Genomic DNA, 23,713 nt, shown 5'->3' on the forward strand with positions numbered 1-23,713 from the left:
TCGGCACTAGACCACTGTTATGTTCCTGGCGACAGATTCACCCAGTCGTCAAAGATGTCTGTGTCATTGGCGCAGGCATTCATAACGAGCCGGACCAGCCAACGCAAATACCGTTTCTGTCTGTCACCCTTCTCATCAATAACTATGGTGGTCTATCAGCACTTGAAATCGGCACAGTGACAGAAAAAATTCAAAGCCAGCTGGCGCAAATATATGATTCGAAGCCCTTCCGCACATTGGAAGGCGTGTTCGAACGTCGCTCAACGCCCTGGGGTTCTACATCTCCCTGGCTAACTCGTCTGTCGATATCAGGCGGTGTGATATCCTTGCATCCAAGTCGCTGGATCCCTTTGAACGGCCAACGACGAAAGTCTCGCGGCTAAACACGGCGTGTTCAGAGGACAGCACCCCGAGGCCAGTCAGTCCACAGGGATAATGTCAGTCGAGAATATACCAGCCAAGCCCGGGGAGCAGAGATGACGTTTTCGGATACTGTATTTTTGTCAGATCAAAACTCTCAGTAAATGAGGCGCTGCTGGAGAGGGATGTTTGATTGCTTTGCGAGGCCGCCATGGTGTCAGAGCCCTACCTGACATGGGATACCAGTATGAGCGATGAAGGATGTGGCGAGGCAGTCAAAGAATGTTTTATGCCAGGCAACGGTGCAGCATCATCGGATGGAAACTCGGCTTTCTGCAGATTCTGACAGAGACAGTTGACGAGATGGGCGGCACACTTGGGGGCATCTTTGGTATCTGACTTTCTGCATTCCACTCGACCCTCAGTCAAATATTTAGAATAACAACAGAAACTGTCGGTTCCTTGGAGAAGGAAGTTGCCGGCCTTTGCTGCTTTGGTAGCGTCCGCCGTCGAGAGCCTTCAGACACATACACCGGTGGGAGAGGGTTGACCGAACTGTCACGCACGTGCTGATACCACTTGCAAAGGAATATCAGTCCACACTTTTACAGCCTCCGTATAGCCCGCTGGAGATCGGGCCAAAGCCATGCGTTTCATGAAACCTGGCATGTGGAGGGCCAGCTGTGTCGGGGATCCGGCCAGACCCTGGAGCGTGGGCCGGGTACGAAATGCTCTGGGTGTTTGCTCCAGGATTGAGCCTGTCAGTAGAGGGGTGGGCAATCAGATGTAACACGAATATATGCGGGGAAAGCATTAGAATCACAGTACATGTTTGTGTGGTCTTTGAATTTCCATGATGCCAGCGCACTTGTAGTAGTCAAGGAATGGTTGTTTCTTAACGTTTAAAAGGCCTTGTCCTGAACTGTGTCACACCAGTTCAACTTGTTTTTATCATGGCAGTCTAATTTTCTCTTATAGCGCTACCTCACGATGGGCAATTCATTGTAAATACGAGTGCTTAAGTAGGTACCCTGCTGTCAGCGTGTTGATCAACTTCAACCACTGAGTCATGGAGCAAACAGATGCGGTATTGGCGGCCCTTGTCAAGTATTCACATCTTGGGGCTCTCTTTTCTGGGGCCCGGCACCTACAGAGACCTGGGCATGTCTCGGTGATGATTGTATACAAAATTCATGTTTTTAAACATATAAAAGTCCAACTTAAAAGTGACTACTAGTCATTTACCCTTGGCTGCGCCAATGTATCTTGAGTAGCATTCGAATCTTCAAGACACCATGACGGTGACGCCACTTGTGCCGGCACTCGTGCGATGTGGATAGTTGAATCGGGCTCATGGAGTTGAACAAGCGATGGTGTTTGGTACGCCAGTAAAATACCTTGTCGGCAGCTCCTGGTCGAAACAACCCGGGACCACATGCTGCCCAGTCGGTTACCGTCGCCATATACACCCCCTGTCAAAACGACGATCGACACAATGACTAAGGCGGAGATTCGTTGGATCAGCGAGTTTCATCCCGATTACCCGTTGGCAACTAAGTGGACTAGCCACTTGAGTAGTGTTTCAGATTGGATCCTCGTAATCCCAGAGACGATCATCTGGTGATGGATAACGATTGCCGCCAGCTTACACGCGGATTTGCTTCCCATTCGCCGCCATTGTTCCGGCTGCAGCCCCTCGTTCGTCCTGACCGGTATATATCCAGCTTGTCGGGGGAACGGATGAAATTGACGGACAATGTTGTGGCTGGCTTGGCCGGGTTTGTGTGAAACTGTTGTTATTGCCAGGAGCACACACACACCCGGTAAATGTGACAGGGCTAAAGGCTTAGAGAAACATGACTCAATTCATCTGATAACAGTCTTTGGTATCAAAGGTCCTTGGTGTTCCTCAAGACCTCGTTAACAAAAGCGATCTTTAGATACAAAAAGTCGGTAAGGGACTTTACCCTACGTCTCGTGACGGTAGCCCTCGTGTAACCGGCCGTTTCCGTGACAGCGAATGCTCCGGACACAGCCCGAGATATGGGTGGATTTCGACATCTCTGTTTATTATGTTCTTGTTTATATTAATCCCACACGTTTATTATGCACGTGGCACAGCCATAATTGTCGCAAACTGTGCCCCGTATTGTAACCTCGTGGACTCGTTTTTCTCCTAATTAAATATATGGATTTCCCGAGCGGGCCGCGTGAAAGTGCAATGTGATTGGAAGCCTTTGCTCCTTGTTTCGGGTTGCTAGCCGATGTGATTGGAAGCCTTTGTTCCTGGCTTCGTGTTGCTAGTCGCCCCATATGACTGTTTCACACTATTTATGCGGCATTATAAAGGGTGGCTGCTTACTCCATCCAACCATCCGAATATAGTTGTTAATGCCGTGGTGGAATCCCTCTTATCCATGCTCCAGGAGCTAACGGGCTCTTAATAAGTAAATCACGACAGGGAATAATCCCCAGACTTTGTCGCCTCAGAAGCCTGGGGCTGGCATACCTGGCCGTGGTTTGTATCCGGCTGATTGCAACGGGTTGGGACCTTGATGGCAACTTGGGATGGCAAGGAACACCAGGTTTCTGCTAGTTTCAGCTGAAACTCGACTCTATAAACATCTGCTGATGGTGTCGCATGAACCAAATACTGGATATCATTAATCTCCTGCCATGAGGGGACATGTGGGTGGTCTTTGGCGCGCTTCTGTTGATCCCATTGAATACGGTTTCAAACCATGCTGATGTGCTCGGAAGGCGAGCGGGATGGGTTTTGTGGGTTGACAAGATGGTTATAAAATACCGTGGCAACGTCTCTAGACGATGAGTGCCTTTACAAGATTCTCATTGCTTTCCACGCCGTTTCAATCATTTCTTCTTCTTGTCACTCATTTTCAATTCGTCACTATGAAGTTTACCGCTTCCATTGCTGCTCTCGTCTTGCTGCAAGGCTTTGCCATGGCCTTGCCGCAGCAGCCGGGTGTCCAGGCCGTTGGGGAGAACCGGCTTCCCCTGACGTACCCCAGGGCCAAGGCACCGCACAAAGGCGGCTCCTGCAAACCTAAACGTCCGACTCCTGATGTCCCGGGTATCCCCAACAACGGCACTCAGCCCGGCGACAATCCAACCAAGCCTAGCCCTCCAAACGAGACGGGAGGTCGAGACCCCGGCGAAATGGTCGACGACTATCCTGACAAGAACAAGTGTGGTCAAATTGACAGCAATGACTTGACAGCATGCCAATGTACCGGCTTTGCTGCGTTCCGTGCTGTTAAGCGGATGGGTGTAACAAACTTCAAGGACCTTGGGCCATGGGGCGACGCAAAAAACTGGGCAGGTAACGCTCGCGCAAAAGGCCTTACCGTCAACAACACGGCCGCACCTGGAGCCATTGCCTGTTCTGGGGAGGGCACTTATGGACACGTCGGCTTTGTGCATGCTGTGGATGGTGGCCAGATTACGATGGAGGACTACAACGGGTTCGGGGGTAACGAAAAGTATGGACACGGGGAAGTGTCGGCGGCCAGGTATTCGTTTATTCACCTTTAGAAAGTACCGCCTTTGATAGGACGATGCTGGGTTTTCTGTCATTTTCAAGCCAAGTACATGCTGTATGTATTCTGGCTTTTATGTAAAACAATGAGAATTACGGCTGCGAGTCAGACCGAACTATGCCACAAGTACCATCAAGTGAACTTTGGAGCGTTGAGACTGATGGCTGCATTTACCTATGGGGAGTTGCCATGTTGAATACTCTGTACTCTCGAATATAATAGTAACCGCGCTACAGTACAATTCCGCAGCCTCAATCCATGTAAAACCTGTGCAAGAATATTCGCCCGCCAAGACCATCATGACTGAGCTTTGTTCCCTTTTTCACTCTATTATAATGCAACTGAATAATTGCATCACGAGCTTTGTGACCTCGTAGATTCCCCCGTGCGGTCCCCCAGATATACCGCTACAAGCGCAAAGAGAGTCTGGTTGGAATTCAACATCAATGTCCCCCGACACGCCAATCACAACCTGACACGGCGCGGCCCTCGCCCCCGGCGCCTATCAAACCGCCTCGAGATGGCGTGCAAGCCGTCGTCCTCGCTGTATGCCTGATCCGGCCGCCAAATGTCGCCCCTGAACGGCCGGTCAACGCCCGCGTCTCGGTGACGACGCAGCACGTCGGCAACGGTGGCCGCGAAAGCGCGACACTCGTCCGCCTCGTGCTCGTGGTCCCAGTGAACCTCGAACCTGGCCAGCGCACGGCCCAGGGGCATGGCGCAGTCGCGCTGCCGCCGCAGGCTCTCGCCTCCCCCGAGCACCACGAGGAGGTACATCCTGTCCCGCATGGGCAGGTGCTTGACGGCCTCGAGCCGCGCGTATATCTCGGGCAGCATGGCGTCGCAGTCGGTCCTGACCCAGTGGGAGGACGTCTCGAGGAACGAGCTGCCCATTTCGCGGCGGACCATGGCGCTGTTCCAAAAGACGTGCGGGCTGTCGTGCAGCCGGGCGGACGAGAGCTCCGAGAGCATGCCGGGGTCGGCGGACAGCGCGCGCGATGCCGGGAGCAGCCGGAGGTCCAGCAGCCGCTTCTCGCTCCACGCAGCCGCGTCGTCGACCAGCGACGCAACCTCGGCGCCGAGGTGGCGACGCAGGTGCTCGATGGTTTCGGAGACGGTCAGGAGACTAAAGATGTTGAGGGAGCACACGGGGTTCTCGTCGTGCGGCTCGAAGAAGAAGCGAAAGGACAGGGTGATGTCCTCGGGGAGCGAGGCGGCGCGGGCGAAGGCGCGGTTGGCCACGCACCGCCGCAGCTGGTCCCTGGTGAGAGGCGTGAGGCGCCACGTTGCGCGGGCCGGCTCGTCCACGACGCGGAGGCGGATCTCGGAGACGACGCCGACGCCGGCAGCGGCGCCGCCGCGCATCGCGTACAGCAGCTCCGGGTGGTGCTCGTCGTCCACGCCCAACACGGTGCCGTCCCAGAGCACCACGCGCCCGCCCACGACGGACTGGCAGCCGATGCCGTGGCGGCGCGTCAGGACGAGGTCCCAGCCCGCCGTGGTGAAGTGGCCGCCGGCCCCGACGCCGTAGCAGTCGCCGTGCGGGACGGCCTTGCCGTGCCTGGCGAGGGTGTCAATGGCTTGGCCCAGGACGCATCCCGGCCCTAGAGTGAGCACGTCGCCGTCGACGCGGCTGTCCGCCATGTGTGCCAGGTTCACCATGATGCCGGAGCACGTCGCCCCGTTGAAGTAGCCGTGGCCGCCGCTCTTGACCGAGACGGGCATCTTGGCGTAGAGGTCCAGGTCCTTCATGGCCGTCAAGGTCTGCACGATGCCCCATTCGCCTCTTGGCGACACGACGACGGCGGGAACGGTGGCCGCGCGGTCGTGCATCTGGGCGTCGGGGGACAAGCCGTGGCCCTGCGTCTCGTCGACTTGTATGCCACGAAGCCGAAGCCTCTGTACAAACTCGGCGATTTCGCCTGGGTATACCGGTGGAGCAGTCGATTTGGCATCGAAAAGCGACGCTGTAGACAATCCGGAGATGGCGGGCATGATGGGTGAGCAGGGCTCTTCAAGGTTCAGAATGTGTTGGAGTCTCTTTATAAAAAGACGGCTTCATTGGGCTTTATAAGAGATGGCAAACCGTCCCCGTGTTGTCTTTTCGGACATGATGCCAACGTGCATGAGAAACTATAGTCGTTGTCTTCTCGGATAATGCCAACGTGCATAAGAGGCTGTAGGCGGCGTCTTCCTCGGACATGATGCTATCGTGTGCATAAGAAAGTAGGAGGCGTATTTCTCGGACATGATGCTAACATGCATAAGAAACTATAGGCGGCTGGTTCTGGCCAAGTCGGCGATGATTTGTCTGCACAATGTGAGAACGGACATGTATTGATCATCTTTACATGACGCGGGCACTTTGACGCAAGAGAGGAGAGAAAAAAAGCAAACCCGCCGAGGCAATGCTGACACGGAGCGGCATTTCCCTCGTCACTTGGCGATGGGCCCGTACTGTCAAGATCAAGTCCATGTGAGCACCATGCGTCAACTAATCGGACAAGGCGCGCTATACAGCTCCGATGAGACGTATTCGAGCGCCGTGAACAAGGTCGTATCCGGGTACGCCGCGCCCTCTCCCGAGTCTCCACGGCGGTGCGGCTCGATAAGCTACATGGTTAAATTATGCTCAACCAAACTACTCCGTTCCGATTGCAGCAGTCTGCGTTTGCTTGGCCAAAACTCCACGGCACAGACACGGCCTCGCGGAGAACAAGCACATCTACTCCACTCCGATTGCTGCCTTGATTTTTTTCCATCTCCAGACGATCTCGTGTCACAAGATCCGTCGGGAGAGTAAGACTGAATAACGGAGCTTACCCCGCGTTGCCGAGTCTCGATGAGCGGTCACCGTCGCAGTCAGCTTACACGCCTCGACAACTACACAACACGACTCCCAGTTGCCTGCGCTGCCGGTTAAAACGAGCAGCCGTCCGCAAGCGTTGGTCGCTCCTCGTTTCCCACCGACTCTAATCAATAGACAATGTCTCCTTCAATGCCGGCAACCGCCGAGGGATTCGCCACATATCCCCCCCGGACTGCGCTGCCGCCTCTTTGCCTCGACGCATCCACCGCCCGTGAAAGCATCAACGCCGGCGAGGTCGCAGACAAATGGATTGCCTCTCTCTCCTCAGCCATTGACGACAAGTGCGTCGCGGGCTTTGAAAGCCTGTTTGTGCAGGAATCGTGGTGGCGCGACCTCGTGGCCCTGACCTGGAACGTGGCCTCCAAGTACGGTCCCCCGGCCATCAGCGCACTTGTCCTAGGATCAACCACCGGGCTGGGAGAGGTGACGGCCGTGCAGACGCCCATGCTGGGCCCGAGGCTGGAGCAGTTGGGCCCCGCGACCTTTATCCAGGCGGGCTTCGCCTTTACGACCAAGTTTGGCTCCGGACGGGGGGTCGTTCGCCTCGCCAACACGGGTCCCGGCGAGTGGAAGGCCTGGACCGTTTCCACGCAGCTAGAACGGCTAACAGAGACGCGGGACGCGGGTCGAGACGGTGCAAATGGACCGGAGACAACGCCAGAGTCGGACGAGCTGCAGGTCCTGGTCGTCGGTGCCGGTGAGCCCATCCCCCTCTCTCCCCCTTTATTTCCTACTGACGCGGAACATCTTCAGGCCAGTGTGGTGTGTCTTTTGCCGCTCAGCTGGAACACATGGGACTCCGCTACTTGCTGGTAGACAAGAACCCCAGGATCGGCGACTCGTGGCGCAACCGCTACGACATTCTCAAGACGCACACGCCCTCGGCCATGGACAATCTCCCGTTCCTGCGGTACCCTACCAACTGGCCCAGACACATGACCAAGGACCAGTACGGCGAATGGATGGAGTGCTACAGCAAAATCATGCATCTCAAGACGCGCACGAGCACGACGGTCAAGAGCGTTGTGCGCAAGGATAAGAGTTATATAATCGAGCTCGAGACAAACGGAGCCACTTACACCACCAAGGCGAGGCACGTCGTCCTCTCTACAGGCCTTCACAGCGACCAGCCCGTGCAGCTAGACATCCCGGGCCAAGATTCCTTCCGCGGCCAAATATACCACTCGTCCCGGCACAAGTCGGCGTCCAGCGTGTCCAACCTGGCCAGCAAAAACGTCACCATTGTCGGGGCCGGCACCAGCGCGCACGACGTGGCCCTCGACTTTGTCACCCACGGCGCCAAGAGCGTGTCCATGATCCAGCGCGGCCCGGGCCTCTTCCTCACGCCGGATTCCTGCGAGCGCACCATCACCAGTCTCTGGACAACTCCCCATCTGAGCGTCGAGGACGCGGACCTCATCGAGACGTCGGTGCCCAATGTTCTCGCGCTCACGCTGGTCTCTGGCACGACGTCCGTCTGCGCCAGTATGGACGGGGAGCTCATCGGCGGCATGGAACGGGCCGGCATGGCTTTGAGAAAGGGCGAGGACGGCATCAGCCTGCTGGATCTGCTGGTGCTCAAGTCGGGCCACTTTTACATTGACCAGGGCGCGGCGCAGATGATTGTCGACGGGAGGATCAAGGTCCACCGGTGCAAGGGGGGGCTCGGGGCCTTTTACGATCGCGGTATTGAGCTGGCGGACGGGAGGAGGCTCGACGCGGATGTGATTGTGCTGGCGACCGGGTGGGAGCGCACCGGTGACGTGGTCGAGCGCCTGCTCGGGAGGGACCTGGCCGGCCGGGTGAATGCCCGGGAATGGGGACGTCTTGATGAGGAATCCGAGCGTGTAGGGGTAAGTATCTGCCTTGTTGACTCTTGTGTACGTAGATACTGACGCTCTGGTAGTGGTGGCGGCCGAGCGGCGTCCCTGGGATTTGGTGCATGTCCGGGGCTATTAGCTGGGCGAGGCAGTACTCGAGGGTGCTTGCGCTGCAGATTGATGCCGTGGAGAGGGGATACAACGACGAGTATTATCGAGAGACGGCGGCTGACGACGGACGGGGGGCAGGATGACGTGAAGGCATCTCCTGGAGAAAGACGGGCCATGTTTGAACAACCTGTGCCACTGGTGAAGAGTAGAGCCACGTGAGCGTGACCTTGTTTATTCTTGCTGTATATACCAAATACTTTAATAATACTCTCCTATCAGGGCCATCACGACCCTTCAACCGCCATAATACTCCTTGACCATTCTCCAATGGTCCCGGTCCAGCTTCGCCGGCTCGAGATCTTCAAACGCCATGCTCCAAATCGCCTGGGCTTCGTCCACAACAGTCCCCCTCGCCGAATCGACACCTGGCAGCAAATAAGCATCACATCAACTCTCACACCATTCATTTTGAGGCCAACGTACCAATGTGCTGCGCCATGACCGGGTACAGCGCATACCGCGCAAGGCTCGCCTCCTCCGCCCACTCGTTCAGCAGCAAGTCAACCTGCCCGCGGCGCGTGCCGAGAAACCTCACCAGCGAGGCCACCTGCTCGCGCGGGAAAACCATGACCTGCGAGCAGCAGCCAAACGGCTCGTCGACGACCCCCCGCGACGGCGGCCACACCGACGCCTTGCCGCACTGGAAGAAGAGCACCACGAGGGCCGGGACCGCGACGCCCGCCAGCACGAGCAGCGACGCCGGGTCCAGGTGCGCCCGGGCGGCCCGCCACCGCCGGCGCGCGAGCACCACCGGCCCGGAGAAGCCGGCCCACACGGCCAGCACGATCCAGTGCTCGTTGTGGCTGCCGATCCGCCGATCCGCCTGCTCGACCAGCCCGTCGAGCGCTCCTGGTTGAACATGCGCATGTACAGCCACGGTTTGCGGACCTTGGAAATGTCGCGCAGGCCCAGGAGCGCGCGGACGAGCCAGCCGTCGGCGAGCAGGACGTCGTCCTCGAGAATGCCAATGTACGGCGTGTCCGTCTGGGCGCACGCCTCGAGCGCGTATATATAGTCAAACACGCCCTTTTCTGCAAACTCGCGCTTTTCCTCCAGCGTCTCGAGGTGTTCCGCCTGCGCCCGTGAGACGTTGTACGTGTACAAGCTGTCGACGGCCGAGCGGACCCATTCCCGGTGCCAGGTCGGGTGTTGGTCGGGGTTTGTTTCGGCAATAAAGACGTTTACATATACATCCGCGCGCTCCTGGGGGAGCAGGTTTCCCAGGGCACTGGCGACGGCCGTCTAAAAGAGTCAATGTCACGGCCCAGGTCGTACGCATCATGGTAGGGACACCGCTGCTCACCTCGACGTACTGGATGCGCTGCCGCCTCACAGAGGTGAATGTTACACAGAGGCTTCGGCCTGCGCCTGACTCACCTCGATTCGGGGCGTCGTGGGCGGCACCGGCGTACCTTGACGCGTCAAACTGCTCAATGAATTGCTGCACCTCGGCCCTGCGGTGGCGCGAGTACTTTTGCTCGTACGCCCGGCTCGGGTCGAAGAAGCGGCTCCCCGGGTCGCGGTAAAAGTGCGTTTGTGCGTACCAGACGGCGCAGGAAATCAGGGCCAAGCTGGCGACGAGCTTGCGGCAGAGCGACCACGTTATCAACGGCGCGCGAGGCACGAGACCGCCGCCGCGGGTGTACCAGGGCTCGCGGGGGAGTTGATGGAGCGGCCCTCGTGCCATGGTTCGCGAGTGCTGCTGTCTATGTCGTGGGAAAGGGGCGGCAACATGTTGGAGGCAAAGGCGACAGACGGCACGCAGACATGGCGATGGGAGGCGTGACGTGACGGGAGCTGGTTCGTCCCTTTGGCTGATGAGATTGCCATGTACCACGTCGCCCCTGGTCGATACTGGACGGGATCTCGGGCTGGCTTTGCATTCGCTGCTGCTGTGGCCAATTGTGCCGAGTAGGGCCGATGTTTACTCGGACTGTCACATTTCACTTTGTCGTCGAGGAGCTCAGATCGTACAACGGCGCGGCGTGGCCTCTGCGGAGATGAATGCAAATCTTACCCCGAGGCCTCTGCTTTGCTTGCCATTGACGCCTGTTACCCGTTGGCAACTGAGTGGACTGGCCACTTGAGTCGCTGACGGATATTTTGTTGCAAGTCTCGAAAGCAATCACTGCTTCCGACCGGCCAACGTCGCCAGTACTGTACTGAGGCTTTGCCGTCGAATCCGACTTGGCAGATTTTAGCCACAGCGACTGGAAGCTGGCGCCATGATCGACACCCTGCTCTTGCTAATTCTGACGGCAGTTGCAAACGTACATGTGTCGGTCTGTCGGTGTGATCGTCATCAGGTTGAGCGGCTTCTGCTCTCACCGTAATGACGAGCGGCACTTGTTGCGCCGCCAAGTGGTCCGATGGCCTACATAAAAGAGACATAAGTAAGCCTCCTACTAACAAGATGCATTTGTTTGGTGGCTTCTGTAGTCAGACCATATCAAGAACTCTAGTCTGTACAACGCCGCAAAACTTGGGTCTCCATCTCGCGATAGAATGCTAACCTCGTTGATTCTGTATCCATCCGAGTGAAGCAGAGCGGTGTGGTTGACTACGCACAGCCTCTAATTGCTGCATCCGGAAAGCCATGACCGATCGCCATTGCTCTGGCTGACGTTGCAGCATCACATACCAACTTTGTGAGGGCTGGGAAACGCACATTCAGCCCCGACCACTCCAAGCCCAGCCGGATATGTCAACGATTGTCCTCCATATGTCAGCAACTAAAACATGCATGGCCACGATGTGCTGTTGGTACAGGAAAACATGGCATCGCGGTGGAAAAACAAAGAGCAGTGGTCAACTACACAGACAGAGTGAGTCGTCTTGACAAGTAGACGCCCAGACTCGGTCGGGCATGAGAAATATAAATACGGACGCTGCCTCGAGAATCGAGACGACAACTCATTCACTCGGCAGCCCGTCTACACGATTCAATTCACCACATTACTCTGTCATCACGAAGAAACACGGTAAGAATCTCGGCCAACACTTAAAATCCTCGCACTAACCAACAACAGTCTCGCCGCAATGCACTCCTCCATCGTAGCCATCGCACTCGCGCTCCTCAAGGGCACCATGGCCGGATACGCCGAGGTCTGTCTAAACAAGGACCGGGGCTGCATCGACTACCGCGTCACCAAGGATTGCTGCGCCGCAGTAGGCGGCCAGCAGCACTTCGAGGAGGGCTCGCACATCTGCATATCGAATAATCTCTGCGGCGGCAACGGCGTCAACATCGGGGCCATGGTAAACTGCTGCGAGGCCCGGGGTGCCGGTAGTAGGGAGCTCCCCTACGACGGATTCTGCAGCGTCACCGACGTTCCGCCGAGGTGTTGAGCACGAGACGGCATCGCCACTTTGTGCGCTGCTGGTTTGGGCATGAACGCTGCTTCGCGGTGGTTTGGTGGCGGATTATTGGCTGCAAAGTGGTTTCAGAATCATGATGAGGAGGCGTTGTACCAATTAGGGGCTGGAGGTTTCGGTTGCTATGGGTTCCTGGGATGTGGCCATGATGGGTAGTCGATTTACTATATACTACCCGAATCCCACTCAACTGTACTCATACGTTGCTGCTGCTGTGTTGGCCGTGCTTTGCTTGATGGCCGCTTGGCGTACCTTTCGGTATACAAAAGCATCTAATTCAAGTCTGATAAAGGCTGGTCTGCATCTCTACCAAGGGTCGCGTCGTGCTGTGGCCACTGGTGTTGCGACTTACACGGCCAACGTGGCCTCGGCGTTTGGGCATCAAGGAATCAACCCGAGCGGTTTAAATCGCACGGCGCCAAACTGGCCAAGACTATTGATTGCGTGAAGAAGCAGCTGGATGCCGAGTCCAGGGCAGGCGTGTCAATCCAGTTAGCCGCCGGAAGCAAGCGGCCATCGGCAGTCAGTCGGCCGGGCCGCCCGGGACTGCGCCCGATTGGATACAGTCACGCCCGCTCAAGTGCTCTCAATACGCACACAGTGAATGGCCCGAGTAGACGCCGTGGGCAGCAATCCGACTGTTGTTGGTATCGTTGCAGCTTAGCCAAGTATTTCTGCGCGCAATTGGTAGTGAATGCAACATGATTTAATCGTCTTTTAATTTTCCAGCGTATGAATGCCAGGGTGCCTTTGATACCCTCGACAGCCTTTTTTACAAATGCCGCACGACCGTCGTGTCGGCCCGAGATCGGCACGTTCGGGTGCAATGGAAAGTCAAGCTCCTGGTAGCATAGTATGACGTGCGCGTTAGGATTTGAAATCGATACTAATGACTAATTCATTTATGAATTTTTCATTTGTATTATATTTTCCGTCTCGTGCCGGTTGGACCATTTATCTTTCTATATTGCTGGGACAATCGCAGTGTACACGAGTTTACCAGCTATCCAAGACATTTTAAATCCATTTATTACTACATCAGCCTACCATTTTCGTTTTTATTCTGTTATTACATCTTTCTCTTCATTATCCAAGCAATAGTCATCGCATTGTCACTCAAACAGTACATTATACCGAAGCAATGATGCCAGCCAAGGTCACCCCCGAAGGTGAGTTTATTCCCCCGATTAAAGTAGGAATGTCTTCAACTTTTTTCCTTTAGACGCATTGTATCTTTCTGCCATTGCATTTGACTGGGCAGACAGCTTTGATACCAAGGTATGCTCCGTTTTGTCGCTATTCAATTCAGCCTTCATGTTACAATTCTCACAGAGTGCAAACGGACAGGACTGGGACCGATTGAGACAGATCTTGGCGCCAATACTCAATGTACGTTGGCAACTTGCATGGTGATGCTGCTACAGAGCTAACAATGTCGGTCAGGTTGACTACTCGTTCCTGTCTGGCCCACGGGATGAGTCAATGACCGCGGAAGACTTTATTGCATTTGCCAGCGGCGAGAATATGCTTGGCAGTTCCCTAATCGACACCCAACATCTTATTGGGGCGTCCAAGTACAATTGGATATCCGAAACGGTGGTACAAGGGGCGCATCAGGTTCGGGCTGCGCATCAAAAGTATACAGACAGCACCAAGGCCACAGTGGAAGCCAAGGGCCATGGTCATGCTCTGGTTTACATCAAGTACAGCAAAACTGGCGGCGAGTGGAAGCTTTGCGGCATCAAGCCAACCATGTACTGGAGTGAATATAATATAGCCAAGATCTGGGGACATGGGGGTTAGGTTGGATAGAACGATTTTGTGCGATGAAACGCATCTCCTTGTGCTCACCGCTCGTCATCCGTCTTGGGTCGGGGTTCATTCTGTGACGATACATTAGCGACGTGAAGCCCTTGCGCTGCTAGGAAAAATCTCCAGTGTTTAAAGTGTAGGTGGCAAAACATTGAACCTTTTATCCGTGGATCACATTCCAAGTTGAGCCTCTCCCCTCATCCGACTTTCATCATGTTGGTCCCATTTCTCAGATGAAAACGACCTCAGACGCAAACGTCCAGCAGAGGTCCAACATGGCAGGTGCAAGCTCGTCCATCACTCTCATTGAGCAACTTGGCAACCTGAAGCCAACGCTAGCTCTGCAAGACAATCAAGGCGCAAGGCAAGATGCGCTCCGGCTGAGCAAAAGGCTCGTAATGGAGCTTGGCCAGCCACCCAACGTGGCAGTGGATTTGGCCTATTCGGTACGGCAACTGGCTCGCGGTTTCGGGTGTACAATTCGCTCACCATTGTGTCTCTTGCACAGCCATTGATTACCGTCGCGACTCGGGTTGCTATCAATCTGAGGCTTTTTGAGTTGATTGCCAGTGCCACGGGCCCAGTCACCTCCACACAGCTGGCCTCGGAATCTGGCGGAGAAGAGCTGCTAATTAGTGAGTGCTCACTCGGTATACCAGAGGATATTCAGTAACCGTCGGCAAACAAGTCCGCATCCTGCGACCTCTCTCGTCCGTCGGAATCGTCAACGAAGTCGGCGAGAGGCAATGGACAGCAACTCCAGTGACTCATGTAATGGCATCCGAGGGAATCGCCGCAGGGCACAGAATGATGTAACTAGGCCCAGACCCCCCCATTCTTCATTTCATACGACTTGTTGCTTACGAGAACCAAGAGGCGAGATAATTGTCAACGCCGCCCAAAAGGCGCCAAAGTATCTCAAGGAATATGGGCATCGATGCCCAGCCAATCCACGGGACGGCCTTGTGCAGTTTGCCTTTCAAACCAAGATGACGACGTTTGAGCTCTTGAGTTCCATGCCCGATATTCTCAGAGACTTTAATCTCTTCATGGGCAACACGATGGGCTCTAGAAGTTATTGGGTTGACTGGTATCCCGTCCAGGACCGGCTTCTCACCGGCCTCCGTGGCCAGTCGGCGGTGCTCGTGGACGTGGGCGCTGGCAAAGGACATGATCTGATGGCATTCCACGAAAAATATGCGGGACACGGTCGATTGGTTCTTCAAGATTCGGCCGCGGTAACTGATCACGTCAAGAATCTGAGCGACGAGATTGAGATTATGGCGCATGACTTCTTCACCGAACAACCAGTCAGAGGTACAGTCACGGTAGATTTCCGTGTGTCAACTGGAACGACGGGTTCGACTAACCTTGAATGACGGGCCAGCGCACGAGCATATTTGTACCACCACATCCTGCACGACTGGTCTGATGAAAGGTGCCTGGAGATCTTGGGGAAGCTCAGGGGCGCCATGTTGCCGGGTTACTCCAAGCTGCTCATCCACGACATGGTTATCCCCGAGAGGGGGGCGTCGACGTTCCATGCGATGCGCGACATGGCCATGATGGCCTTTAATGGAGGCATGGAGCGAACCGAAGCGCAGTGGAGGAAATTGCTCGGCAGCGCTGGTTTCGAGGTTGTCAGGGTTTGGCTGCCAGCACAGGAAGATGCAGATGGTATTGTTGAAGCAATGGTAAATGCGTAGTCGCTGGTAAATTACTTTTTTTTGACATTCAGAGCACTGGGCAGAGACATTTCGCCCTTTAATGTTGAAGCTCTGTGTTTCAATTCACCCATGTTTGGCTCCATCTCACCGCCAACAATCAGCCTTGAATCACATGACCATTGGCCCCAATGTCGCCTGTTTTCTTGGCTCAGATCCGGACCTCCCCTCTCTTGTGCCTGGACGACATGGGCATCCACACACAACGCTTGCCTCTGTGGCATCTTTACTGCCATTCATGCTCCGCAAATCCTCTTCGTTCACCATGCCCGCCGTTATGGCCCAGCCCGGCTTCCCCCCCCCCTTATTCATCAGGAAGCTGCTTGCCCAAGGACAATCACCTGTCGTAAGGCTTGGGCTGGCCAACGACTTCCAAGACGCGCCCGTGCACAAGCATTTTGTCTGGGGCAGCGTTTGAGAATTCCAGTAGACTGGCAGTTGCGACCAGCAAGACGATCAGCAGAACCTAGCCAAGCATTTTGAGATTGCTGGCCAAAGTGGCATCGAGGTATACCAGCATCGTCGAGATGCCGACAACCATCTTGTCAAACAAAGTCATGTCACACAGCCGCCCAAGACCAAAATGGCAATGACAAGGACCCCCACCAATCTTGCGAAAGGCACAAGAGTACAAGGGTCGTCATTCTGATCACAATGCAAAGCACATGCGCAGCAGCTGATATTGGAGTGGCAATGTGAATATGAGAGAGAATGGACAGCCACGCCTCTGACTTCTCTGCCGAGATTTTGAGGACGACCAAGTGGCCAGTCCCCCCCCACGCGCCGGAGAAGGTAGTCTGTACCCGGATTCTCGGATCGAAACGTAGTCGCTGACCAGGTTTGCATTGGCGGGACACTCTCCCTTGTTTAATCCCTGGGCCCAATGTGCCCGATGCAGTACATGGCAGGCAACAAGAGTATCGATTCTGTCGAGGATCGACGTGGCCCCTGTTAGAAACGTTTTCTCCGAGACGGTTGTGAGCTCGGCAAGGGCAGCAATGCCGGCGAGCTGAGGCGGAATTTCAGGAATCAAAGCCAAAACTATCGGGCTACACCCGTTGGATCCGTTTCTCTACGTCGAAAGGCACCGGTTTGCTGGCTGAAAGTGTCTTTACCAGTGTGTTTGGGGCGTATAATGAATGATTTCTTACACAAAAGTGCGACAAGTACATTTTGCGTCTGCAAATTTACCCTAGAAGTAAGGGTCTCTAACCAAAAGACGTGGAAAAGAGACCTACATGGCGAGGGAGGCGATGGAAAGAAACGGTGGAAAGAAAGGTCTGCTGAAATGAAGCAGCGCGAGGTTTAAGGAGGGGAGACGGAAAGGCTTGGGCCAAACATATCAACACAACACCAAGCAAGCCCATTGACGGCTGCGGCATCCAATCTGTTAATCGTCACTTGAGAGCGACCTTGTTTCCGAGCCTGGACCGATTGGTGATGATGTGACTCGAGACCCCCATCTCACAACACAGGGCTAGAGAGTGCATTTCTGTACGGACTCGAGTCCAGTCATCTACTGCCATTGCGAACCTTGAGAGCTGACCAAATTACACTAGGAGATTGATAATAGTACGTAAACCTTTTCAGGGATACATGCGAATCAGACAGTGCGAGCCGTCCCGAACTCGGCGTGGTACTAGCAAAGGGTCCAGCCAGCTTGACCCAGATATCTTGTACTCGTTATAGAGCGCTGCGCCTGGAAATACCTGTCGTCTCAAGTCACCACTACAGATAAAGTTTCAGCCAATGTTGAACGAAAGCATGGCGGAACTAATGATGGGGGAATTGGCGCCGGGAGCCGATGAAACTTGGTCGTTGTCATTCACTCAGACAGACTGAAAGACATTGACCCCGGTCCCTGACAGAATCTCAACTCCATTTAGTTTAGTTCAAGGACCGGAAAACATGATTGGTTGCCCAAGATAGCAACTGCAAGTCTCAACTCTGTCGAATAGCAACGCCAGTACCAATCTACAACCCTGGCGGCGACCCAAAAGTGGCGGAATACGAATGCAGAAAAATTACCTATATTGGAAGCTTCTTTTTCTCCCGCTCCTCGTTTGGCAGTGTAACCCAATCGCCGCACGACTAGAGAGTGGACATTGATGACGACACACTGGCACGTTACCATCCGTGCTCTAGATTTGTATCTCTTGCGGTGCAAGATCGCCGAGAAAAAGCGGGGAGGGAAAACGCTCTGTCCCTTTGAACTGCCGATTCGGCTACTCGTCGTGATCATCCTGCTCAGACCTGCTTAATGCAGCCACACAAGGGTAACATCGAGGCCCCCAGTTCCGTGGTTGTGGAACAGCGTACTGTACACTAGGACATGGCGGAATGGCGCCATCACAACGGGGGCCATGAAACCAAGATGCAGCGGCTGCTCGCATGGTCGCCGCCGTGTCGTATAAACGCCAACAACGTCTACGTTTGTACCTTCCTATCCAGACTTGGTTTCCTCGCATGAATCTTGACCCTGTTGAGCAACCAGGGGTTGCCTCTGGTAACTATGAGCACGCACGGTCGGTCGGTCGGTCGCTCTCTCGCTCGGCGACGAGGTTGAGAGGTTGGAGGGTATAAGTAGCCGGGCAACATCAAGAAGCAAACTTGCACCTCAGCACCGAGCAGCCCAGAATCTACTGTCCCCTCACTCACTATGCGGGTTTCCAGTTCCGTCCTCTTTTTGGCTGCGGCCTCAACCGCCGTCGCCGACCTCACCAAGGTCAAAAGGGCCTCGACCTACCAAGAAGCAATAGACCGCCGGCCAGACAGCTTCTGGGACCACATTGTCAAGGGCGCCGAGATCCAGGACGCCAGCACGAAACCAGGCGCTCACAAGAGACTGGACGGCGAGCTGGCCAACTACCAACTGAGAGTTCGACAGGCCGACCCTGCGGCGCTGGGTGTCGACAAAGTCAAGCAGCTCAGTGGCTATCTCGACGAAGAACAGGAGGACAAGCACCTGTTTTACTGTAAGACTGCAACTAGCCCGAGTTGTCAGACAGCAGACTAATTCTCTCTGTCAGGGTTTTTCGAATCCAGAAACGATCCCGCCAAAGACCCCGTGGTTCTCTGGCTCAACGGCGGCCCGGGATGCTCCTCCTTCATTGGCCTCTTTCAAGAGCTTGGCCCTGCCACTATCCCAAACGAGGACTTGGTTCCCGTGGATAACCCATACTCTTGGAACTCGAATGCCTCCGTCATCTTCATCGACCAGCCCGTCAACGTGGGCTACTCTTACGGCACCAAGATCACGGGAAGCTCCCAAGCCGCAGCCAAGGACATTTACGCCATGCTCACGCTCTTCTTCCACCAATTCCCCGAATACGCCGAGCGCGACTTTTTCGTCACGGGCGAGTCCTACGCGGGGCACTACATCCCCGCCATTGGCGCCGAGCTGCTCTCCCACGCCAACAGCAACATCAACCTCAAGGGCCTGGCCATTGGCAACGGTCTCACCGATCCCTACATTCAGTACCTGTACTACCGGCCCACGGCTTGCGGCCAAGGCGGTTATCCCGCCGTCCTGTCTCCGAGCGACTGCCAGGAGATGAAGAACGCCGAGCCCGAGTGTCAGCGGCAGATTGGTGTATGCTACAACAACCCGAGCGCAAGCGTCTGCAGGCAAGCGACAAGCTACTGCAACAACTTTGCGATGGGCATCTACCAGAGGGGCACCAACAACAGCGTCTACGATATCACGTCTCCCATCGGCACCGGCAAGACGAGCTACGCCTCGCAATTCCTCAGCTCGGCCAAGACCAAGCAGGCGCTGGGAGTCGAGGCCAGCCGCGCATACGAGGAGTGCAACTTTGACGTCTACTACGACTTTGTCAACAACGGCGACTGGATGACGCCTGCCCACCGAGTTGTACCCGGTATCCTGGAGAAGATTCCGGTTCTGATTTACGCGGGCGACATCGACTACATCTGCAACTGGCTAGGGAACGAAGCCTGGACGCTGGCGCTGGAATGGCCTGGAAAGAGTGCGCTCAAGGCCGCCAAGTCCCAGGAGCTGCATGCCAAGTCGGGCAAGAATTACGGAAACGTCAGGGCTGCACAGGGCCTGTCGTTGATGCGGATATACAAAGCCGGCCACGAAGTCCCGCAGTACGAAGGCGAGGGCTCGCTTGATTTTCTGAATAGGTTTATGGGGGGAGAGTGGTCAAAGTAGGACCGGAGGGTTGATGGTCCTGTAGCTGAGCTTTTGACGAAACAAGAGTATTCTTACTTTTCAGACGCCTTATCCTGTGACAATGACAGTTGCTTTAGGAAGAGAGCCAACAAGATTTCCAAATACAGTGTTATTTTTTCCAGAGTCCCATATTTGCAAAAAAGGGGCGACGTGGTTCTCAAGGCTCACCTGCTGCTTCACTGACGCATCACAGAACGATTTGCGGATGTTCAACTAGACAGTCACAACAGGCTCTCACACTGGCTGTGCTCGAGTGCATTTCATAGGTCAATTTGCCCGCACAACAGAAGAGACATGTCTGCGTATGCCTCACGCGACTCGCCACGTACATTGTGCCGGTCACGTTGGCCTGCGCGTCGTCTCACCTTTCCGTGCCGCGTATCAACAGCTCGCGGGCATGCCAAACAACAATACCGTGGCTTGGCCGGCCTGGCGACAGACACGTCACAAACATCTCCGTCTTTGCATTGCAGCCTCCTCATCACCACTGACAGCCTGACGCATGAATATTTGGATTGCCAGTCAAGACCCTGGCTGGACATGGTGCCCAGGGTGCGGCGGGCACTCCCGCCTGGGGATCCAATGCAACGTGGGCAAGACATGCTTTATTCGCCCGTGGCTACAGAGAAACCACAGGGATTCTGGGGTAAATGGTCTGCCGATGGTCACATCAACTTGATCCTCCTGAACAGCATTGATTGTTTCGCAACTGAGGCGGCCGCCCCGTATCACTCTGGTTTGACGAATCGGCACCAGGTTGGTTTCGTTTGGTGTCGCTGCGTGCCACGTCAGTTCTGCCTGTTGAGCGTTGTTATCGGCCAAAGGGAATCGAGCTGCAGCTGTTTTAGTCAGTCCTTGACTCATCACCAATCACCCCAACATGATACCACCATACCAAGCTGTCCATACTCAACCAGTCGAACCGAAAGTATCTATTTTTATTGTCTGACTGCATTGCTTTATGCGCACAGCAACCCAACCAAGCTACTCGCCCGCCAAGGACATGGGTCATGCGGCCAAACGCTGGAAGCCTGGAACGCAGCATCTGATGGCTGTGTCGAGAGTAATCCAGGCCTGGGTACGGAGTATACGGCTGGGAATGTCCGAGTTGGACCAGGCCAAGTTACACAGACTGGGCGGGACCAGTCTCGGCCGACTGGAAATTCATCTTGATACTCACAGGTCTAGGTGTTTGTCATCAAATTCGGCGAGAAACAAGAAGCACTTTGCTAGGCCTACCAATTTACAGACGCCTTTCAGATGCCGGTCCATACTCGTGTCAATCTTGGACGCTCAACCAGAGTCGCGTAAAACCCATTCAAACCACGACGCTCAAACCTTCTTTCCGGACAGTACTTGGCGAAACGTCTCAAAGTTGCCCCGGTTGTCCGGATCAAAGACGGCAAACCACACCTCGCGCCACCGGTTGCCGGTAAACTCGTGCTCCCGCAGCACCTCCAGCCAACAGTGGGCCACATCATCCGGGGGGTTCCCAAAGACGCCGCAGCCAAAGGCGCCGAGAACAAGCATGTCGTGGCCGTGGAGGGCCGCCATGCGCAGCGCCAACCTCATCTTGGCCTTGGTGAGGGAGCGGTCCCTGTCGCGGGCAAACACACGCTGTACCTGCTGGTGCGCGGGAAGCCGCGCCGCGCCGCGGCCCAGCTGAAAAGTCCGCACCGCGGGCTGGCGGATGGCCGAGATGGTGACGGCGCTGACCAGGGGCAGGTCGGCGAGAGGCGTTTGGGGGACCAGCAGCTGGTGCCCCGAGGCCATGTCCCCGCGCAGGACGAGCACGCTCGGGCTGTATATCCCTTCGTCGGCGGCCAGCGGATAGTGGTGCGGGTTGAGGCTGATGGCCAGCGAGCTGCGGTAGCAAATGGCCTCCTCCTGGGCCACGGCGCCGTTCAGCCAGCCCCCGCCGGGCGTGCGCGCGTTGGCAAAGTTGACCACGATCGGGGGCCTGCTGCCGTTAGCCCGCGCCGACGCCGACAGCTTGGTGGCCGCGTTGAGAGTGTCCTCGTTGACGACTTGGATGGTGGTGCGTTGGGGGAGGCCGACGCCTTGGTTCGGCCCGAGGCGTCGCAGAGAGTTGAACGAGTACTTTGTCGACATGCCCAGGTCGACGGACGGCAGCTGGCTCTGGACGCTGTGCACGGCAGCCAGCGTCTCCCTGGCCGTTTCTCGCAGGATCTCCCTCTGCTGCATGGCTTTGTTGTTGGAGCTGGGAACTGCGCTGTTCTGCGGTCGGGGTACTCTTGCTCGCTGCTGTGTGCGAGACACGGGAGGGGTCGTTGCCCGGCTTTCAGAGGAACCCATGATGCAGACACTTGCGGTTTATCGAGGGACTGCGAGGACTGCGAGGACTGTGAGAGGTGTCGTGGATTTGAGGCCAGAGGTGGGAAACGAGAAGAAACTGGCGGCTCTGCTCTTGACGCCCAAACAGAACGGCCTTGGGCTCCAACAACTGCAGTGCTGCACTGCCGAGTTCAGGTCATGGTCTGGATTCCCCCGTCTGGGGTTGGTGCGAGGAGACAAGGCCATTTATGCCGTGTAATCGAGCACCGCCGCCGGCCCAACGTCGTACATGGCAGACAAGGCTTGGTTGTCTCTCTTTTTGCCGCTCGGTACTACACATCTGATGATTTAGGCACAGTCCACGGACGCAAGAGACGGTCCCGGCCGCGTCGTGATGGGGACCGCGCACATGTACGCCCAACACTTTGGCGACCGGCGACCTTTGGAAGCCATTTTGATATTAGACTGGGGGACCTCCTCCAGCCAGGCGATGCCTTTCAAAATCCCAGAGTAAAAAGACTTGTCTTCTGGCAAGATTCTTTGAGCCAAGGCAAGCCGAATTTACCATGGTGTGTATATCGATCAGCATCCCTTTGTACGTTTTCTTACTCTGTTCTGCGTACAGTCTCTTGATCGTCTCGACGAGAACTGCAAGTTCTACAAGCACCGTGAGTGACCATTGCAGCCTCGGCAAGCCTCGACCAGACGAGTAACCGTGAAACCAAAACCACCAGTCACGCATCTTTTCTACTGTAAATGGCTTCACCCGGGAACGAGCGCCAAGATCAAGAGCATTTACATCAGGTACGTCTGGGCCGGGCTCTGATCTAAACCCAAGCTCCCAGCCTCCCACGCTAAGTCCTGTGCGCAGGAAAAATTGCAAAGACCCCCGACATCATATCCGCTTTCACGGGACGCAGCGAGCCTGCTACGAAGGCAGCAGCGGCGACAAGTGGAAGCCCTGCTCCAACAGCAATTGCTATACGTGCAGCATCCTTCGGAATGGCTTCTCCATCAGCAAGTCGGGTGAGCGGCGCGCTGTTTGAAATTCCCACCAGCGTCGGCGTTGCTGACCTCCCCTGCAGACCCGTCTAGCATGTTTGGTCCGGCAATCTATTCCACCATTGTCTCTTCCAGTATGCACGCCATGTATACCGCTTCGAAAGCGTACGCGTCTAATGGGCACTGTAGAAGCGAATCTCTATGCGAAAAACCACAACATTGCTTCGCGGAAGCATGCCATTATTGTTTGTGGCGTCTCCCTTGGGCGCTGCGCCTGTGTCAGCCGCCCAGGAGACTACAGCGCGTTTGATACTGTATGTTCAGGTTCCTTGTGCTAGATTCGTACCGTCGGGAATGTATCCGCTAATCATGCAAACAGGTCGAAGCGACGACTACAAGTCAGGGGGGGTCTGTGAATTACCCAGAAACCGTCAGCTACAGGCAGAGAAATGTAGTGCCTTTGGGGGTGATTATATACACGCGGAAAGGGTGGACACCGTGAAATCTCACCAGTGATGCGGACGGCATCG

At 55.5% G+C, this 23,713-nt stretch overlaps 9 protein-coding genes across 9 annotated transcripts; 6 read left to right on the top strand and 3 right to left on the bottom strand.

Annotated features, from left to right (window-relative positions):
• Nucleotides 1-3,270: 3,270 nt before the first annotated feature.
• On the top strand, nt 3,271-3,912 carry MAA_07701 (Cysteine, histidine-dependent amidohydrolase/peptidase; the record flags this gene model as incomplete). Its single annotated transcript, XM_007825699.1, has 1 exon — nt 3,271-3,912. One exon carries the CDS (start codon nt 3,271-3,273, stop codon nt 3,910-3,912), a length of 642 nt encoding a protein of 213 aa, XP_007823890.1.
• A 470-nt stretch (nt 3,913-4,382) lies between these two features.
• Nucleotides 4,383-5,912, bottom strand: MAA_07700 (FAD-binding protein; the record flags this gene model as incomplete). Its single annotated transcript, XM_007825698.2, has 1 exon — nt 4,383-5,912. The coding sequence occupies one exon, from the start codon at nt 5,910-5,912 to the stop codon at nt 4,383-4,385; it is 1,530 nt and encodes a 509-aa protein (XP_007823889.2).
• Nucleotides 5,913-6,903: 991 nt separating this feature from the next.
• Nucleotides 6,904-8,860, top strand: MAA_07699 (flavin-binding monooxygenase; the record flags this gene model as incomplete). Its single annotated transcript, XM_007825697.1, has 3 exons — nt 6,904-7,483; nt 7,540-8,639; nt 8,693-8,860. 3 exons carry the CDS (start codon nt 6,904-6,906, stop codon nt 8,858-8,860), a joined length of 1,848 nt encoding a protein of 615 aa, XP_007823888.1.
• A 151-nt stretch (nt 8,861-9,011) lies between these two features.
• MAA_07698 (uncharacterized protein) lies at nt 9,012-10,464 on the bottom strand (the record flags this gene model as incomplete). The annotated part of the gene is made up of 4 exons (XM_007825696.2): nt 9,012-9,142; nt 9,201-9,600; nt 9,666-10,019; nt 10,081-10,464. The coding sequence occupies 4 exons, from the start codon at nt 10,462-10,464 to the stop codon at nt 9,012-9,014; spliced, it is 1,269 nt and encodes a 422-aa protein (XP_007823887.2).
• Nucleotides 10,465-11,816: 1,352 nt separating this feature from the next.
• MAA_10605 (ribonuclease HI large subunit) lies at nt 11,817-12,125 on the top strand (the record flags this gene model as incomplete). Its single annotated transcript, XM_011412323.1, has 1 exon — nt 11,817-12,125. The coding sequence occupies one exon, from the start codon at nt 11,817-11,819 to the stop codon at nt 12,123-12,125; it is 309 nt and encodes a 102-aa protein (XP_011410625.1).
• Nucleotides 12,126-13,296: 1,171 nt separating this feature from the next.
• Nucleotides 13,297-13,955, top strand: MAA_07697 (Scytalone dehydratase; the record flags this gene model as incomplete). The annotated part of the gene is made up of 4 exons (XM_007825695.1): nt 13,297-13,321; nt 13,375-13,430; nt 13,485-13,541; nt 13,596-13,955. The coding sequence occupies 4 exons, from the start codon at nt 13,297-13,299 to the stop codon at nt 13,953-13,955; spliced, it is 498 nt and encodes a 165-aa protein (XP_007823886.1).
• Nucleotides 13,956-14,239: 284 nt separating this feature from the next.
• MAA_10606 (cupin) lies at nt 14,240-15,670 on the top strand (the record flags this gene model as incomplete). The annotated part of the gene is made up of 5 exons (XM_011412324.1): nt 14,240-14,410; nt 14,473-14,599; nt 14,653-14,776; nt 14,839-15,281; nt 15,360-15,670. The coding sequence occupies 5 exons, from the start codon at nt 14,240-14,242 to the stop codon at nt 15,668-15,670; spliced, it is 1,176 nt and encodes a 391-aa protein (XP_011410626.1).
• A 2,677-nt stretch (nt 15,671-18,347) lies between these two features.
• On the top strand, nt 18,348-19,865 carry MAA_07696 (Peptidase S10, serine carboxypeptidase; the record flags this gene model as incomplete). The annotated part of the gene is made up of 2 exons (XM_007825694.1): nt 18,348-18,663; nt 18,718-19,865. 2 exons carry the CDS (start codon nt 18,348-18,350, stop codon nt 19,863-19,865), a joined length of 1,464 nt encoding a protein of 487 aa, XP_007823885.1.
• Nucleotides 19,866-21,218: 1,353 nt separating this feature from the next.
• On the bottom strand, nt 21,219-22,202 carry MAA_07695 (mitochondrial chaperone BCS1; the record flags this gene model as incomplete). The annotated part of the gene is made up of 1 exon (XM_007825693.1): nt 21,219-22,202. The coding sequence occupies one exon, from the start codon at nt 22,200-22,202 to the stop codon at nt 21,219-21,221; it is 984 nt and encodes a 327-aa protein (XP_007823884.1).
• Nucleotides 22,203-23,713: the final 1,511 nt, after the last annotated feature.

Source organism: Metarhizium robertsii (genome assembly GCF_000187425.2).
Source record: "Metarhizium robertsii ARSEF 23 chromosome Unknown MAA_Scf_1, whole genome shotgun sequence".
NCBI lineage: Eukaryota > Fungi > Ascomycota > Sordariomycetes > Hypocreales > Clavicipitaceae > Metarhizium > Metarhizium robertsii.